Source organism: Notolabrus celidotus, chromosome 8, assembly GCF_009762535.1.
Source record: "Notolabrus celidotus isolate fNotCel1 chromosome 8, fNotCel1.pri, whole genome shotgun sequence".
In the NCBI taxonomy this organism is placed as follows: Eukaryota; Metazoa; Chordata; class Actinopteri; order Labriformes; family Labridae; genus Notolabrus; species Notolabrus celidotus.
Window position 1 is genome coordinate 21470419 of NC_048279.1, and position 19548 is coordinate 21489966.

General features: G+C 41.2%; 2 protein-coding genes across 3 annotated transcripts; one reads left to right on the forward strand and one right to left on the reverse strand.

The window, feature by feature from the left end:
- Positions 1-242: 242 nt before the first annotated feature.
- Positions 243-13540, reverse strand: bicc2 (bicaudal C homolog 2). The gene is made up of 20 exons (XM_034690296.1): positions 13515-13540; positions 10504-10831; positions 9472-9518; positions 9081-9150; positions 8851-8930; positions 8541-8702; positions 8390-8443; positions 7932-8147; positions 7427-7678; positions 7151-7282; positions 6728-6917; positions 6153-6286; positions 5852-6057; positions 5256-5361; positions 4673-4712; positions 2554-2717; positions 1527-1746; positions 1270-1430; positions 937-1036; positions 243-823 (listed from the first exon to the last, which is right to left on the reverse strand). The coding sequence occupies exons 2-20, from the start codon at positions 10781-10783 to the stop codon at positions 693-695; spliced, it is 2745 nt and encodes a 914-aa protein (XP_034546187.1). The 5' UTR covers positions 10784-10831; positions 13515-13540; the 3' UTR covers positions 243-692.
- Positions 13541-14170: 630 nt separating this feature from the next.
- On the forward strand, positions 14171-17954 carry ttc9c (tetratricopeptide repeat domain 9C). Of its 2 annotated transcripts, none has more exons than XM_034689575.1 (4): positions 14171-14300; positions 15466-15823; positions 16139-16321; positions 17392-17954. In XM_034689575.1, the coding sequence occupies exons 2-4, from the start codon at positions 15487-15489 to the stop codon at positions 17571-17573; spliced, it is 702 nt and encodes a 233-aa protein (XP_034545466.1). In that variant the 5' UTR covers positions 14171-14300; positions 15466-15486; the 3' UTR covers positions 17574-17954. The 2 variants fall into 2 exon arrangements, with proteins under 2 accessions (XP_034545466.1, XP_034545467.1); XM_034689576.1 differs by lacking the exon at positions 14171-14300 and adding an exon at positions 14371-14499.
- Positions 17955-19548: the final 1594 nt, after the last annotated feature.

A 19548-nucleotide genomic window follows, 5' to 3' on the forward strand; every position in this document is an offset into this window, starting at 1 on the left:
CACTCTTTACTCCTCAAACAAATGCAATATATTTTTCTTGCAACATGAATGTGACTTGATTTTGCTGAACACAGTGTGTGATGCCAGTGCCCTCTGGTGGTCTGATCCTGTTTCTGAGTACAGGATCAGTTCACGCTGTAGCTGGCTACATGGGGAATTTGAATGAAGGGGTGGCCTAAACATAAACCTCATTTCCTATAGGAACACACAAGTCCAATGAAAGAAAGCGGTCCAGGTGGATTACACTATGGTCAACATTTTATTCAACATCAATCACTACCAAAATACAGTGTAATTTATCTTTGTAAATCTCTATGTACAATTGCATAAATGTGGTGGTTAAAAGAACACATGATAAAAGCATAGAAGTGATAGTTCCCCTAATGGAAGGCACTTTATGATGATAAAAGACACCACAAAAGATCAGTGTGGCCCCGTCTTGTTGTATCAGAGGTTTGAAAGAAAGAGACCTCCTTGTCTTCATTCTCTATAAAAACCTTTGGGCAATTGCTGTAAGTCAAATGTTTAATCAGTCTCTGCTGCTCTTTGGGGCATCTTCATGCTCATGCATTCATGGTTAATAAGAAACAAATTAAACTTCTGCTCTGGAAATAGCATCTCTGTAAATTCTCATAGAGCCTTATAATCTCCATGACAGTCAGATGGCACTCAGAGCTGGTTGGCGTCTCCTCTCACCAGCGATTACTCTGAGCAGCAACTTCTAGGTCCATGATTCGGGGTAGTCGACCACTAGCTCCGCCCTCCAGGTACCCCGGCTTCACTGCGGGCGTATCTGACAGCCTCCTCTTGCTCCTGGTTAGGTCTGGGACGGAAGATAAATGGCTTTATCAATCTCACAAAACCAGAGGAGGCAAGAGCCAACTTCAACAGATGGAGAAGCAGATCTGAGTCCAAGCTTGGAAATCAGACTCTCACCTGAGATTGCCAATAGCATCTTGCGTCTGGCTCCGAATGTGGAGACGCCCACTTCCTTCAGGTCTTCATCAGACAGAGTGAGGAATGTCTGGTAGTCAATCTGAAGAGCAGATTACAGTTGCATTGGGAAGCTCATTAATATTGCATAAGAGATGTTGCAGAGGGTAAGAGTGTCTGTGCTTGTTTGTGCAAACACCTTTTCAGACCCTGCAGCAGTTACTCTCATGCAGTTATCCAAACTTAAATCCAGTGTGTTGCTTAAGTAAGTCATGATAAAGTAAACATTTCTCTTGCCAAAAAGCTGTACTGCAAGTCTTTATACTGTATGTCTACCTCTTGTTGTTCAAACACGTCGATGTATTTGATCAGGCCGAGCTGGCTAAGCAGCTCAGGTAAGTTGTCCATCATTTGGGGAGAGGGGCTCCGCTGACTGCAGGTTGACGCCCTCCGCGATGAACACCCACTTTCAAAGTAGCCGTTTGAGTAGCTCTCAGCTAGACACGAAAAAAAGGTCCAAGTTCAGAGGAAAGGGTTAAAAGTCGCCCAGGCAAACAGTTTGGAACTAAATGACACACAGAGATGGGACTTACAGGGTTTGTCATTTCTGCCTCTATTGGAGGATGCAAAAGCAAGGAAGGAGGACGAGGATGAGGAGAATGTAGGTGGGGGTGAAGAAGGGGAGGATGAAGCAGAGGATGAAGAAGAGGAGGAGGAAGACACAGGCAAGGATGAAGGTGTGGATCCACGTCGGTCTCTCCAGTTATCAGAGTCGCTGCCGTTACACACCTTTCCCCCTTGTGCAGCCCGGGTCTTTAAGAAAACAGGAGAAAGTGTAAAGGCATTAAATATTAACAAGCAACTCTTTTTTTCTGCCAACATTTCACAGCAGCGCCTTGTTCTTTCAGTCAATATCCCCTTCTTCTTTCATCTCTCTTTTCTTTGTCAGTGTGAGAGGTCAGGAGACAAACGGCTGCAAGTGATCACAATTTTCCTTGTCTGCAGGATGTTTCAGAGGAGAGGATATTCATCGATCCATTTAACAAGAAAGGCAAGTTCATGTTTCTAAACTAGCTCATTTGCCCCCATTGACTTATCTGTGATAATAACACTTTCTTGATGTAATTTATCAATAAAAGCAGCATAGCTCATGCCTCCTCCCAGCTGTCTAGGTCAAAAAGGAAAATTGAACTCATTGACTTAAGTGAGTGCATCTCCATCACTGGCTACTGAGCAATCAAGGAGTGGCTGTTCAGGAGGCCCTTAAAGAGCTGAAACAGGTAAACAGGTTGCTGAGGAGTGGCTGTGCTGACTGAGGTGATGGTATCAGACCCCAGGTAATTGAGCATACAAATTGGCAGTGCTTACCACACAGGGAGATAAATGCTTTAAAGTGTTACAGGGCAGGACCAATAAATGAGGCCGTGTTGGTGGGCCGCAGTAGGGGTGCTTGTTTCACTGCACTGCAACAGAAAACAGCTTTGGCAGCTCGAAAGAAATCAAGTTCAGTAAAAGCAAATTAGTCAAGCCCCCTGCAGCTTGAATTAACACTCAAATTGCTTAGTTTGGAGTCTATAGTGTATCAGTTATTTAAATCAGATGTTCATTTAGTGTCTGTACCGGCTGCTGGCTGTTGATGGTGCTCAGGTAGGGTTTGTAGCTGCGTCTGCTAATGTTGCGCAGCTCTTTGACGGCCTCAGCTGGCATGGACTTGGAGAAACCAAGACCACTCCAAGTGTCTGTGGGTGTCCTGACTTCTGTGACCACAGGCTTCCTCTGCATGGCTGACACGATACAGGAAAACAAAAAAAAGCAAAGTCAGATAACAGATTAAAACAGTATTTATTCCAGCCCCTCGGGAGCAGGTGCAACAGCTGCATATCATAAGCTCACATGTAAGCTAACAGCAGCTCATTTACAGGTTGAGCACACAGACGTTTTGGCAAGAGTTGTGTTTCTGGCTAGCATATTTTATTGCAGCCTAAATCAAATGCGTTCTCTTTTGTCAGCTGATTTGCTCCTGACAAACTCCTGAGGAGTATATCTGGCGCTTTAGCTACCAAACCACAAAGTTCATAAATTAGCTGCTAGCTTTGTCTTTTTTTTTTTTTTTTTTACATATTTTTGGGCTTTTACACCTTTATTGATAGAGGGAGAGGGCAGTGGATAGTGTAGGAAACTGGGAGAGAGTGAGGGAATGACATGCTGGAAAGGAGCCGCAGGCTGGTTTCGAACCCAGGCCGCAACTTAACCAGTAGGCCAAGTCGAGCCCGCTGCTGGCTTTGTCTACCTGAGTTTTCTGCAGCAAAGATTATATACAATGGGTTAAATTAGCATTAGCTACAAACAGCTGTCCTGTTTCTTATAATTTATGACATTAGTGTAAGCTTACAAAACAATGGCACGTTACATAAGCTAGCACAAAGGCACTAAAAGGCACGTTACTGTTGAGAGAAATTGCAGAGCAGTGATATTCCTCTGTTGCTTTGTCACAAGTGGCTGCACATTATCCATTTATTCATTTATTTTTACAAGCTACACTTGGTTAAGAAAAAGAAAAATGTACGGTGACTATGTGTAGTCAATAACAATACATATAGCTACAGTCTGTCCATCACTAAAATGCATTGCAAGTCCTCCTCAGCCTCTCTAGTACACTGAATCAAGCTTGACTCAGGTGGAAATAATGAGCCACAAACAGTACTTCTTCTTGCCAACATGCTGCATACGTATGAAAACTTTTAATGCTGAGACTAAGACAGATACAAAGTCTCTAATGACCAACAAGCGAACCTGGACTACTTCTACCACTGGAACAGACTCCATGTTTGAATGTGATAACACTGTAGCGGCTCTCTGAAGACTGTGATATTAAATGGATTATAACTGGTGGACTGTGTGTGTGCGCGCGCGTGTGTGTGTGTGTGTGTCTGTGTGTGTTTGTGTGAGTAAATGTCCCATTCATATACTGGCATATGGGTGTCTTAATGACTGTGAGGCAGATGGCCCATTCAAACTGCTAATTCATAATCCCATAAAGCAACACTGAGGGAATTCAGTAACATTTGGCTGCAGATCTTTGCAGTATCTCTCATTCTGCAAGATGGATGAGGGAGTGATTCCTTCCAGTGTGTATGTGACAGCACCCAAAAACTGTGTCTGCATGCATGTGTGTTGTCTTCATTGAGAATCTGTAGTGCCAGTGCTGCTCTATTATAACCCTGGCACAGTGCAGCACATAAACAGGTCCCCTTCATCAGTTGTGTTGGCAGTGAGCAACACAGAGATCAAGTGTCTGCCTCTGCTCCGGATATTAATGTATTCCCCCCATAATGTGTTTGAATAAACTAAAAAAAGGCTACTTAACACAGGTAATCACGTCACATTAAATCATGCTTTGATAACAAAATGTCAAAAATTGGTGTATTTTTAAAGACAAATCCAAAATACTCTTCATTTAATGTTGTATGAACCACTGAGTCGATTTATGCTTCCATTATATGCCCTGTTTAAATCAAAAAACAACAGCTTGGCTGTAAACTATAGGTGGCGTTTCTGGGGCAAAACACAATTTACAGTACTTTCCTGCAAATGCATTTTTAATAGATATATTTTCAGTTAACTGTGGATCAATAAAAATCAAATACTTGCTAAACAAAGCCCTAATTGTTGCTGCAGAAGCCTGTGCAGAGCTCCTCGCACAAAGCTAAAGAAGTAAAAAACATTTAAAAGTGCTAACCTCGGGTAGCCATGAGTTTCTTCTTCTCGTAGTCATAATCCTACAGAACACAAAAAAGAAAATAGGGTGGGTAAATAATGCATGAAATTGAACTGTTTTTTCCTCGAGTTGCTCAGAACAGGCAGAGGAACCCTAATGCATCCTGCTGCTGGGAAAGTGAAGTCGTTAATCCTCCGAGCAATAACCTTTAAGAGCGAGAGATGACAAAAACAGTAAGAAAGGAAGCAAACAAACAAACACAGAAATTGATTCAAAAATCAGATTGCAACAGGGTCACGGATGTGCAAATCGAAAGGTTATATAACAGCACAAATAAAAAGCTGCTGCTGTTTTCAGTTTCACCCAAGTTTGATGCAGAGAAGTTTAAGACTTGTGTCACTCTTTCTCTTGTACCCTACTTCTCTAAAAGTAAAGATCTCTGAAACACTGCAACAGTATCTGTGTCAAAAAAATTTCAGGGTTCAGAAAAACTTGATTGTTAGGCCTCTGAGAATTACCTGCTGCCAGATATAGCTGCCCATAGATGTAGTGCATCATTCAGTTGAGGCAATAAAATAGACTTACAATTCCTGTTTTTCCTCACCTCAGCCTTGGATGAGTCAGCGATTACATCCTGAGCCAGCATCACGTCTCTCCTCAGGCTGTTCCTCCGCTCGGTCCTCCCCCCCTCCATCTCTGCATTCAGCAGTCTGGCACGTTCAGGACACACACACACACACACACACACACACACACACACACACACACACACACACACACACACACACACACACACACACACACACACACACACACACACACACACACACACAAATGCTAGTGAGGTGTTGCTTTGAGGGCGACCATCAGAGGATTTTAAAGAAAGTGCGGTGGTCTTCTATTATTATAGACTGCATCAAAGAAGAACCTCTCCATTTAAACTTCACTACAAAGATTTTTTTTTGGCAAAGGATCATTCAGGGGCAGAGGCTCAGCTGAAAGGAACATTTTACAAGGTCAACCAGCTGCCCTTTCCCCATCTTATTTTCCTGTGTTAGCAAGATTCATAGCTTCTTGACAGATCAGGCACAGGAGTGTGTGTGTGTGTGTGAGTGTGTGTGTGTGTGTGTGTGTGTGTGTGTGTGTGTGTGTGTGTGTGTGTGTGTGTGTGTGTGTGTGTGTGTGTGTGTAAGGTCTCACCTGTATGTTAGCGCCTGCCCTGTTGAATGGCGTCTGCCCTGCACAAAGACCTTTGCAACCTCAGGTCCCTGGAGACTCCCCCTGCGACCCATCAGTCGCATCCTACCCATGTAGCTGACTGCATCACACACCTCAGATGATGACATCACATTCACCTTTGGGCTATCATCATCTGATTGGCTAGACAGGTCCTCATTTTCAAGGATCTGAAAGAGAGGAGAGAGTTTGGTTCTTGGGTACGAATATCAGATCAATGTCATAAAAAGACACTTTTTTTTTCAGCAACAGACTATAAACAAACTTTTTCAAGCGGCCGGCTGTCGTTTCCCTTCAGTCCTGTCCTGCCCTCGTCAACAGGAGGGATGAGGCCTGGTGGAGGTGAGGGTCGGGGCTTAGAACCAGTCAACAACTCTTGAGTTGGGGCAGACACAGAGCCTAATGAAAAAGAGGGGACACTTAAAAGAACAACAACAACAACAACATACAAACGGTAACAAGTTTCCGACCATTGAGACAAACTTTTCAGGTTTGAGTGTACGCACAAAAGACAGCTTTCTAGAACTTACAGTTGCTAAAAGTTAATAGAAAAGTAGATGTAGGATGTAGTTACAAAAACAGATTTAGGACAGTATGAGTTTGAGGCTTCTGTCATTTTTTTGTGTGGTTTAGACACAACATTAGAGCACAATGTTGCGCTATAGTGCAGAACAACCTTAAAAAAGGATGGAAAAATTACTTCATGAAGCTGACAAAAAAAGCATCTGTATATGTGAAGCAGAAACACCATGACGTGATGGAAGAATGATCCTTCACTGCAAGAAGGGAGAGGCAGAAGGGACACTGATGTGGGCAATGACATGTTCTGTGTCCGCTCACCCTGCTCAGAGAGACGAAGCTGCTGCAGCAGCATGTTGAGCCAATAGTTTGTGAGCTCGCTGCCAGCCAACACAGGGTCCTGAGTCATCTCGGTTACCTTGGAGGTCTCACAGGGGTCCAACCCTAGAAGCAGCCGACGAGCCTCATACAGACAGGAGATGTTCCTCTCCAGACCTTTTACCACCACTGACTGAAAAACGCACAACAATTCAAAGTTTGCGTCATTATTCAACAGCAAATGGGGCTGCATGGTGGAGGATCTGAACCAAGTATCCAAATGTATTTCACGGCACATGAAATACAAATTCTGCTGTGACGCTGAAGATTACAAATGAAGACACTTTTGGTAAATAAAACATTGACAGTAGCTTCCTTTTGAGATTTGATTGATTCTAACAAAAAAGCAACATTTATGAGTAATACCTTGCTGGTCTGTTTTACTTTGGGTTTCACGCTAATGAAGACTCCAAGGTTTTGCATCATCTGAGCCAGTTTAGAAGGATCTGCCTCCCCATCTTCACGCATGTCAAACATCAAACACACAGGCAGACAGTCCTAAAAAAAATCACACAATGTAAAAATAACAGCAGATATAGAAAGACATGTCATGAGTTAAACTTTTAGAGCATTTGAATATGATATTTAGATCAGTTACCACGAGAGTTATGACTAAAAATAAGATTCTGCATTCTTCTGTACCATGAGCTGCTGACGAGCGAGGCACACTCCATCGGGGCTGCCCTGAATGAGCAGTGAGGGGGGACTCTGGGGGGCGCTGAGGTCTGGCAGGATGATCTGGGTCTGGGTCTGATGCATGACGCTCAGAAAGTGAGCTCCATTCTGTCCCAATAAGAAGATGTGCTGCTGGGAGGTGACATCCAGCTGGCTGTTCACGACACTGCCTGTGACCTCTGACCCCAGCAGCAAGTCCATCAGAATGCAAGTTGCCTTCTGCAGGATGTAAATACACATGGAATTATGTATATCATATTATATAGTTTCTGATTGGCTGCTGTGTTTTAATGAAATATCAGGTAAGTTTGGTTTAGTTTGAGTTAGTTAAGTTGAGAGCACAGATTTATAAATTCACATGGGAAAAATAGCCAAAGCTAAATAGCCAAAACAGTTTCTTTATCTGCAGTGACCAGAATGTTTAAAAAGTCTGTGTGTGAACTGTATTCTCTGTGAAATGTTTAGCACTGACCTTGACAGCAGCTGCGTTGCCCTGCAGGCCCCACACTGTGCAGCAGCTCTCATAGAAAGCAGGTTGTGCCTGGGGATGTGGTGGCACGGCCCTGAAGCTTACATTGACCCCCAGTGTCTGAACTACCTGCTGTATGAGCGGAGAGTTTGCATCTGGCAGAGCCTGGGGCACCAAGCTGACAGGGAGGTCAAAGGTCAAGGACAGTGGCTGCAGGTCCTTCGACATGGAAGTGTTGATGGAAACCAAAAAGTGGTATGTAGAGGAGAGGAAATACAGACATGTGAGACAACAAGAAGGCAACTCTCTGAGAGACAAATACACCTGTTCTCTTTGTGTCAGCCTTCGATTCATCATTCTATTGATCGTTGTGTTTTGACAGGAAAGAAGAAATTAAGCTGTGAAACAAGTAAAAGCCTATCCTGGGTAGTCTGTGCTAAGATTCCACAGTGACCACTCACTCTAATCCTCCTTCTGGCTTCCTCTACTCCCTCTATGGGCCCAGCAATGGAGACCTGTGAAAAGTTGAACAATAAAATGATTATAGTAAGTTTTGTTTTTTATTCCTGAATTGTCATTTTTTCACTAAAAGTCTACTCAACTTAGCTTCACCTGGTTGCTTTTGTCTCCAGTGGAGTTGTGGCGATTGGAGTCAGGGAAATGGATGTGACAAGATGTGACCTCCATCACCTTTTTGATGTTTCCTCCCCCTTTCCCTATCACATGGGAGTGTTCTGTATAGGCCACGTCCATCTTTAGAGTCACCTTGTTCACCTGGAACCAGAAACAGAGCTGTCAACTGTGCATCCTACTTTAAAGATGTCAAGGGCAGCAGATTGTTTTTAAGCTTAATGACAAAAAGATTTTCAAATATGCGTCATTGAAAGGAGCATTTCTTTATTTTACAGCTCTGAGCCCTCACTCTTGTTTCCAGCACTTCCAGTATCTTCTTTTTTGCCTCCAAAACGTTGGCTCTCTTCCCTTCCACCTTCACATGTGGATCTAGAATGAAGAAGAAACTCTGTTTAAATGCTAAACAATTGAGTATGTTCAAATTACCGGGCAGTGCTAAATCAATAAAACAGAAAACACACAACAGACATTAAACAGAGAGTTCTGGTATTGTGGGAGTAAAATAACAAGGATTGTCACCTTTCTTTGACTTGGCTCCGATCTTCAGCTTCGATGGCCATTTCACCTGAGTGTCGGTTTCTTTCATCACCTGTTGATGCGCACACAATAGGAGGGGGTGTGAAACACAGACGAGACAGTCATTGTATACCACAAAAATACACACTCTAAATCCCACGAATACAATCACAACGCAAACACATCCAGACGCAGTGTTCAATCAAAGAATACAAAGCCTTATTTGCATTTCAAAGACTGTAATTACCACCTCTGTAAAACCAGTAATCACTGGATGCAGAAGATAGAACAAATGTTAAAACAGTGGCAGGGATGATCCCAATCATCTATAAGCTACATTTATCCAGAAGGCTTTGTGCAGCGGTGATTATTCCTGTCGTGGAGTTGTACTTACTCTCTCAAAAAACTGCTCTCCTGTCTCATCGTTTTCATTGTGTGGAGCTGAAAAACACATAGAAAAAAGCAAACAGATGAAATTCAATAGTCCTGTGTGGTTCAACATGTCTTGTTGGTCAGCAGCACAATATTCCTCTGTTTACAGCGTGTGTGTAAAGTAAAAGTCAACATGCAAATGTGGACTTAGTTCAAATTTGCCAAGCAACTGCAACAATAGGTTGCCGGGAATATCAACAATTTTAAAAGGCCATCACTCCTCGTGACATTTACAGGGTACTGGGGGAGACCCAGAAATGCCCTGAAGCCCCCCTCCATCTCTATGGGTTACGCTGGCCAGAGCTGAGGAATGGGGAGAGAACAGTATGGGGTGGAGAGAGAAGGTGGTGGTTGGGGGTTGCGACCACAAATTAGCCTGGAGACAGCTAATCACATTGTGGCATTTGGTGACGCAAAGACCTCCCACTTGACCAAAAAATTTAAAAAACAACGGCTAAATAAAGAGGGAATTAAAAAAAGAAACAAAAGGAAGACAGAGACTGCTTCCACATCATGTCAGAGTGAATGCTCAAGTGCAGTCTGACAGCTTATCACCTAAAGGGGTGAGATATTTACTTCCTGACTGAGGCTGCTCAAATACACAGTCCCACCTGACACGCAAACATCAGCCTCTATCAGCATCAGTGGCTCAGCATCAGAGAGAGTTTTACAGGAGAGGCATTTGTCATAAACCTGCCAAGCAGTAATAACTTACAGAGGCAGCTTCCTCTGCTTCACAGATAGGAATGATAATGGCAGAAATGACTTCTGAATGCATACAACATAACAGGTCATAAATCATAGTGACACTGCAACAGGAGTTTAGTGGATTGAGGTTATACTGATGGGAACAACAAGAGAGCAGCGAGCTGGAAGCCGTGACTCACACACAGGGTCAAGTAGATAACAGAGGCAGTGACGAAGAACACACAGGGAGGGAATAACTTCAGGAAAAATCAGAAGAAGAGAAGAAGGGACTTTTTTGTACACTCACCATACAGCATGTTCTCCAGCTTCTTCCGGTCAATCCTGAACCTCTCCTCCACCCACTCCGGGTCCAAACTTGGCCCTCTTGCCTTCTCCTCTTGCACAGAGCCTCCTTCACCTTCCTTCTCTTCCTCATTCTCCTTCTCCTCTCTGTCATATGGTGCCTTGCTGGGCTCAGGCTTCACTGCTGAGCTGGGTTCTATGCTAGTTTCCAAGTCGGGCTGCTGGGTCGCTATGTCGGCCGGGAATGGAGAGCTCTCCTCGGCAGTGGTGGTGGTGGAGGCCATAGCAGGACTGAGCCCTTCGTCTGTGTTTGTGTCTGTGTGAGGATGTGCCTGTGTGTGAGAGTGACCAAGGAGACCGGCAGGCAGAGAGAAAAGGGGAGAGAGGGGTAAGAAACACCCCCTGTGCCTTTTCTTTGAATCCTCCGCCCCCCTGCACTAATTTAGAACACCAATCTTACACTGACTCCTATTTTTTTTAACAGTTTTAGGCCCGGAGGATTTGCTGCTTATGTTTTGCATTGTACAGAAATATAAGGAGGGTGACTTTCTAAATCAAACACAGGTTTTTGTTTTCCTTTCTGAGGGCCTCAGAGCTGAAAAAACAACATCCACAACTAAGACTCAAAGTGATGTGAGCAAATCCTTCGTAATCCCTAGACAAACATCCACAGATTACATAGATAGATAGTCAAGGCCTATGATAAGACAAGATAGGCATCTCACCCCCCATACCCCCCCCACTTGCGTACTCGCACATCCAGGAAACCTCCAGTGCTCACAGCTAAGAAAACAAAAGACTCATCCACAGACATGGACTGCACGGCCGTCCATGTCTGCCCTCCGCCCTCCTCTGTGTCCCCTACCATGAATGAGACGTGTGAGGGCTTCAGACTCCAGAGGTCAGAGTGAGGGGTCGGAGGGGTTTAAAATGTGTTGAGTGTGTGCTAAAAAAGTAATTGGATTACATCTCAGCAAAGTTTACATGCTGTCCGAGTACTCTCACTCTCTCTACTGCACATCTTGTAGCAGCAACAACATGTACCAGGAGTTTTCCACTCTCTACTACACAACAAGCTCTGAGCTAGCAGGCAGAATCCCTCCAACCACTGATAACTCTGAAGCAACAGTGCTGACCCTCACACCACACTGCTAATGTGCTGTGTTTTCTGGTTCAGGTGTATGTGTTTTCAAAAAGGGATCCAGCAGTTGGATTAAACCTACAGTCATTCAGCCAGTATGAGATGACAGTGCTTACCACCAAAGCACTACCACCTGGCAGTGCTTCCTTGTTCAAGTATATTCATTTTTACTTGAGAAACTTCTTGAATTACATTGATTTTGGTGCCTCCCATGGAAAAAGCACTATCTCCTACTTCTTTGCTGATCTTGTCCAACACGTGATATACGTGATGTTTTTTTTACAAAACATTTCATCCTGCTCCTTTGTAGCAGTCAAACTAATCACTATTCAATGAAAACATATCATTAAAGAATATGTGTGTTAAGTACATTCATTTATGTTCATTTTTGTTTTCTCTTCATGATTCTTTAATCACTACTTTGAATCTACATTTTTTTCTTATCTTATAACTATTATTTCTCTTATTTTAATAATCATTGTTATATTCATTGCTTTATTCAGCTACTTACCCGTTTACTCATTAGAAATACATATATACAATTATTTTATTTAACATTATTATCTTTTATATTTATTTTGTTTTTATGTGTGTGTGTGTGTGTGCGTGTTTGTATGTATATGTATGTATGTATGTATGTATGTCTTTACAGTATATATATAGTAATTATTTCATTTTATGTATGTATATATAATTATTATTTATTTTTCTTTTTTGTATGTGTATATATATGCTTTCATATGACTATGTTTAAAACATTAAAATACGTTTGAAATACTGGACCTGTATTGTAAAGCTTGCCAACAAAAAACAAATCTTGAGAAAAAAAAACACATCATTATTTCAAATAGATTTAACTAATCAATTAGATCAAATCAAAATTTACTTTTAAACTATTTACCCATTAATTTAATATATTATACATAATAACACACTGACAATTGGTACATTCAGTAGCATGAAATATTTTTTATCAAGTTATTTATTTTTCAATAGAAAATTTTACATAGTCTCAGCCCATTAAAATTACAACAGCTCTGTAAGTAGTGTAGTTTAGTAGATTTCATAATCTTCCTTGTTTTGTCTTTCTGTACAATTCTTCATTCTCTATTCTTTATTAGGATCTCGATTAGGTTACACAGTGTGGTTGCTAGTCTTCCTAGGGCCCACACAGAATTACACAGTATGAAGCGTATGAAACAGAAAGATAAAATAATTAATAATGGATTTAGTAAATAAAGCTTTGTATTTGTAAATTTTGTTTGGCCTCAGTGTCAACAACGATGCATGAAGTGTTTCGACCTCTTGATCAGAAAACAAGGTATTGTTTCTGTCCAGTAGGTGGCGGTAATGCAGCTACTTTGGATTCCTGGATTCATGTTACAATGACATTTAGCAGACGCTTTTATCAGAAGCGACGTACATAGGACAACAAGGACGACACAAGCAAATATCTAGACAAGAGGAGAATTAGCAGATTAATTTGCAAACAACAAAGAAGACAGAAGTAGGTTGTGAACATAGACTGTATATAGATTTTTATTTTATCTACAGTCTATGATTGTAAAGTACAGCAAAGCTGAAATATAAACAAAACATGTGGTGGACAGTAACAAAGTAAATGTACGTAAGTATATTTTTAGCTGTACTTTACTTGAGTATTATTTTTTGGTAAACTTATTACTTTTACTCCACTACATTCAGAAGACAATTATTGTACTTTTTACTCCACTGCTTTTCTATCAGTGCTCTAGTTACTCACTACTTTAGCTTTGAAGTCAGCTCATGAATTTCCTTCTCTTTTCTGAAATCTGATCCCTAAGACAGTAAAATGTGTTTGTGTAGTTCGGTTTGTCTCAGTGGTTTAGTCGTACCTGTATATCGTGCGTCTCCACGGTTGAACATGGAGCAAACACAGAGCACATTTCACAAAGATCAGGCAGTTCATTTAGAGGTGGTAATGATGGCTATAATTCTCCACCTGAGCACCCATGGCCATATCTTCAGCCCGTGTTAGAGGTTTTTGAAATGAAGAATGATACATATCATTTGAAATGTTCTCCCTGTTTCTCACTCTGCCCAAAAATACAAACATTCACTGTCCAACCTGAGAAAGCGTGTTGAGCTAACATTTGTTTAACTCCAGATGAACATTTCAAACTAAGTTGTCTGTGCTTGGAGTTACTTAGTTGCAGTTTTTATTACAAGGTATAGTTTTTAGAGATTTCAAGTAATGTTTTCTAAATAAACAGAATGTAACAGAATGTACTCCTATTCTTGACTGCACATTTTGAGTTTTTTTTTTTAAGTACTTTGAATACTTCAGTATTTTTAAAAGCAAGTACTCCAGTACTCTAACTCAAGTAATGATTTGACAGAGCAACTTTCACTTGTATTGGAGTAATATTTGACCAGGAGATATACTTTGATTTAAGTAATGAAGCTGTTTACTTTGTCCACCAATGAACAAAACCAGTTAAGCAAAGCTTCACAGATCCACACTCCAGTCCAGAAGGTGGCGGTAATGCGCCTATAAGCAGTTTGCCAGCCCCCATAAGGAGACAGACGAAGAAGAAAACGCGGAAGCTGCCGTACAGCAGCAGAATGATCGTGAAGCTAGAAACAGCAGCGTGCTGATTTAGATTAAAGTGCCGTGTTTGGTGAGATGACGCTTTGAATTTACCAATGACATTTAAATGTACATTAGAAACATGTCGCAGCCTCAAATCGACAGACTTAAAATTAGGTGCTGTGTGTGTAACGTTAAATATAGCTAGCATACTTGCTACTTGGTAGCTTGTTTAACTGTAGCCTAAAATTCATCGTTTGTTGTTGAGATAATTAACGAAGATTGTTGAGGTTCGTTTTCTGTCTTATGTCATTGTCTATTTGTCACGTGGCAGAACAGGAGGTTGATCTCCCCTCCAGCAAAGGGAGCTATATTAATATTTCAATATCTGAGCACACAAAAGTTAACGATAACAGTGTCAGGAGAGTAAATACAACACGGTTTAGATTTTGTGTAGTTGAGTGAGTCATGTATTCTGATGTCAATGTGTAGGTTAAATTAATTGTATGCCTGTTGTGAATATGCTTGAAATAACAATAATTAAAGCTTATTATTAAACTAGAATTAGTGGTACTGGTAGGGTTGCCAACTTTCTCACTACTAATTAAGGGACAGGTGCACGGTGCCATGGTGGTGTGAGCATGATGTGTGAATTCAATGCAGAAAGTGTGTATATTCCCTTTGATATGTCGTTATGTAACCTCGTATTAATAAACCTCAAAGAAACCACTATTTGGCTCTTTACATCAAAAAACAGGCAAAAGAAAAAACTTTTTTTTTTCCATGGATACTTTTTGCTGCTCTTGACTGACTCAAGCAGTCTTTTGTCCTTTTGCACAGTCAGAGAGAAGTCCTTACATGACAAGTCACAGTTTACAGATATTTGAAGTTCATTTTTGATCAGCTCTGTGCTGCATCTGTTTCTTAAGTCTGACCATTTAATTGCCATCAGAGAGAAAATCTTCTGTGATTGGATGACAGGCGGTGTGATTGGCACATGATCTGCCGTTTTATCTGATCTAGGATCTGTAGAGTTCAGTCTGCTGTATTTACAAGAGTTGATAATCAATATACGGGACAATTGAGGTCCCATATGAAACAAACCGATTCAGCCCAATAAACGGGATGTCCTGGCTAACAAGGGACAGTTGGCAACCCTAAGTACTGGGTAGTTTTCTTAGAGACTGGGAAATTGAGTTTACATTAACTGCTCATTCATATTTGCCTCTCAAAATAAAATTTCTCTATTTCAACAGTGAACAAGCTCCTCTGCAGAAATGGAAGCTGCAGGAGGAGAGGAGAGTATGTTTGTTCAAGGGGCTGCGGCAGCAGAGGTACCAAGCTTCCCTGTATATGGGCGAACTAATGCCAAGCCAGTGTGGGCTTCCCTGGAAGAAGCAGCTCAAATGAAAACAGAAGGAAATGCGTTTTATAGGGATAAGAACATTCGCTCTGCCATTGGGCGTTACCACCGTGCACTGCTGATCCTCAGGGGCCTGGACTCGGAGGCGATGGCGTCATTGAAAGTGTTTGGACCTGGACTGCCTGCTCTCACACCTGAACAGGATGCTACACTGAGAAACACTCAAGTGGACTGCTACAACAACTTAGCTGGTAGATAAACACGTGGTAAAAAATGCACTAAAATTGATTCACATACACCTGATTCTGCTGAAACTAAGATTTAAGTTGTAGCTTCACTTACATTTTTGAGTGAGTGGTGTCATGTGATCACTAGTTCTGTATGGAGACCTCAGAATAATAATTTCAACGTGAGCAGGCCTTGCTGAAATTCAGTGATGTTTAAAAGCAGAACCTCTTTCAAAGTACACTTTGACTTATTGTATAAATCTCACTTATTGTATTGTATCAATACAAGCTACAACTTATTTTATGTTTTATTTTTATGTACGTCTATTTCTCCTTCAGCCTGTTTACTGCAGAGACAGAAAGTTGACTATGCCCGTGTGCAGGAGTACAGCTTGCAGGTTCTCCAGTGGCGACCAGGTGACGTAAAAGCACTATACAGAGCTGGAGTTGCAACCCTGGAGATGGGAGATGCACAGACTGCCAAGCAGTACCTCTCCCAGGCCTGCAGAGAGCAGCCTAATGGTAAGAAAAGAGCCTGTACACTGGGATCATCACTAGCAAATGCTGCACATTCAGTCCCCTTAGTCAGTGTGTGCACAGGATCTGTTAAGCCACCATAAAGTTGGCAGCACTCAAAGCCATGTGTAGTCATAAAAGTCACATGAGTCACTGAGAGGACAATTGGGTTGAGGTTGAAAATAGAGCAGGTCACGGTAAGTTCAAGCACTGATTATACTGATCCTGTTTCATATTTAATACCCATTTAAATTCATAGAGCTCAGAGTAAAAGTGAAAATGTGGTGACCCTTGCTTTGGTATCAATAACAAGATCACTTTCCCTCTCACATGTCTTAGTTTAAGAGATTTGAAATAGCTAGCCAAGGGGTTTAAAATCCATCAACCAGTATCTCTGAAGTGCTTGAATTAACCTAATGTATCTTATCATAGATTAAACAAACAAGATAAATATGCATTGATTGTCCAAAAGACCAAGCTGCAACCTGGATTTGCATTTCATTGGCCAATTCACCCATTAGGTTATATTCTCTCTGTTCATTTTGCAACACCTAGTATGGAAAAAGCCAAGAGGGGTTGCTTGTTGATTTTAAAGGAAAAACAATTAAGTCAGTGTTATGGGAAAATATCATGCACATCATGGAACAATTGAAGAAACAAGCAGAGTATGCAACTGTTTAGACAAATCAATAGAGTACATGCTACGGGCGTTCTGTACATTCTTCAGTGCTCGTTGAGACACTTGTCTGTTTTCTGTATTGACATGAGTGAAGTCTGTTTTTGAAGACAAGACACAGAGGAACTTTGTAACTTTGGTGATTCAGTGCGCAGTCAGCTAGAGCAGTCTGGCGCCTGGTTGGTGTGGCCAACTCCATGTGCAAATGTAGTTAAATGAGAAAGCCAATCTCTTGTTGTCTGTTGCTGTGTCTCCTGTAATTTCTTATTTGTGTTACAGAGATGACAGTCAGTCAGCTGCTGAATAATTCATATTCAGCATAACTCTGCAGATTCTGTCTCTGCCTTTCATCAAGTAGTATGCCTTTTTAAAACAGAACCTCTTCATTTTTCTGTTACAGATACCAATGTGAGGAAGCACCTGCAGAGGGCAGAGGAGAGGCTGAGCAAAGAGCTACAAAAAGAAAAAGCCATGTATCAAGGCATGTTTTCCTCCAGCCTAAAAAGCAGCTCTGTTGACGAGATGAATGAAACCCACAGAACGGATGAGGATGTCAACCTGCAAGAGGAGACTTCACCCTGAGACTGTTTGACCTCAAGTGATCACAAAACCAACTGAATGTTCACACACCTTGAATCACTTATGTTACGATGTCCCCAGTAGATCTTAAAGAGGCAGACATGTGCTTCATACAGAATACTGAAAAGCAGTCAGTTGGAAAGTAAAGATGATGCTGCTGAAAATAGAAAGGAGAGGACGGGGAAGTCAGTTTCCTAGCAACAGAGACACAATGCTGTGTTTTGGCCCGAAAGAGCATGTTTCACAAACATGCTTCTGGAAGCGAAATTGTGACTCTTGATGCACTACACAAAGGTCTGATGATGCTGTCTTGACTGCAGCTGCCTGATCGTTGCTGTTGATGTGTTTTTTTCCAAGTAAAATGTTGCTTTTTATATAAATGTCTAAGCCTTGATGTCCTTTCAGTAGACTGCTTTGGTTGTCAAATACTGTGTAACAGGCATTACAGGCACACAAAAAGTTTGCTTATACATATGTTTTAATAGTTATTAGCCATGAAAAGCCACAACTTGTCTCAAACAACTCATCAGTATTTTAATCGTTCAACATTTATTTGAAAATCCTGAGCACTATATCAAGTTAAAGAGTATTTGCTTTGTTTTGGTCATTATCTGGCCAATAATGATTGTACTTCAGAGGCAATATTGCCAATAAACAAACAGGAATATCACATCCTCACAATAGCTATAACCACTGAACAAGTTACAGAGCAGCATGCAGAAGAGTGTACAAATACACATTCATACTTATGGTTACAGTAGGATTCAACCAATATTTCATGAAGCTGCTTACTACTTACAGTCAATACCTGTAGTTCATATTTAATATCTTTATATCAGTCGACTCCTTAGCCATAAAACACTCCCAAAAGAGTGTTCCAATTAAGGTGGAAAATCCTTTGAAACAGCACCCACGCTGTAAGAACTGCAGATATCCATAAGCATACACTTTGTTTTTTCATTATAAGGTTTTTAGTTTGTTGCAGCTCCCAAAATGAATTATGTAACCCCCAAAGGAAGCGGCCACCTACATTCTCATTACTGGCCATTCTTGGTGGGCAATGCTGCATCCTACAGTGCTCCTGATGCTACTGTGGGACGCAAAGTTTATTAGAACACATTGTCAGAGAGGGCGTTTTTTTTTTAGGCAGTGCACTTGGTTAGCAAGAAAGCACACAAAATATGTGTAACAGCAGATCAAGTTTGGAGAAGTTTGACAGGTTTGGAGGACTAAAAAAGTGTCCATGTAAGAGGTAATGTTTAGTGAGCCAAGTGGTTTTGCCAAATAGATTCTCAACAGGTTGAGACGACACCCAGACACAAAGTGGAGGGGTGTTGTCCACACTGAGGGAATTCGTATTTAGCCTATTTTTACATTACCCCGCTTGTTACCCAGCTACCATCTAAATATACAAATAAACTTACACTAAAGAGGATTTTATTGATTTAAAAAGTATTTATTTATACAGCTAAAAAAAATAGTCCCTCACTTTCAAGGGTTGGTAGTGCTTCCATGGAAATTTGTATTATTATCAGCTGGCTAATGGTTCATATTGACATTGAACTTAAGGTTTTTATTCACATTATCCTGCTTAACTGTTTTAAATAACATTCAATTTAACATACTCATTCACGGTAAAGTTAAAACATGGTTTTCTGTTGGAATTTTTAACAGATGCATTAAATAACAGCAGCAACTGTGTAAGGTCCTCTTCCCTGTAACTTCTTTGTTTACATTTTCTCCTCACTTAACCAGTCCTGTAACACTGCCAAGGCCTTTGGTCGACGTCTCTTTCACACGGCTCGCTTGTGTTTAAACATCCCTAGTTAATTTATCTGCTGTTTTACCACTTCTTGTCTTCTTCTCTGCTGTTAACTGATCAGCCATTAACCACCGATCTAAAGTTTTGTGCTCTCCAAATAAATTGAGAGAAATGTTCAAATACTCCTCCATGTTGTCTACTGATGATATCAGAAAG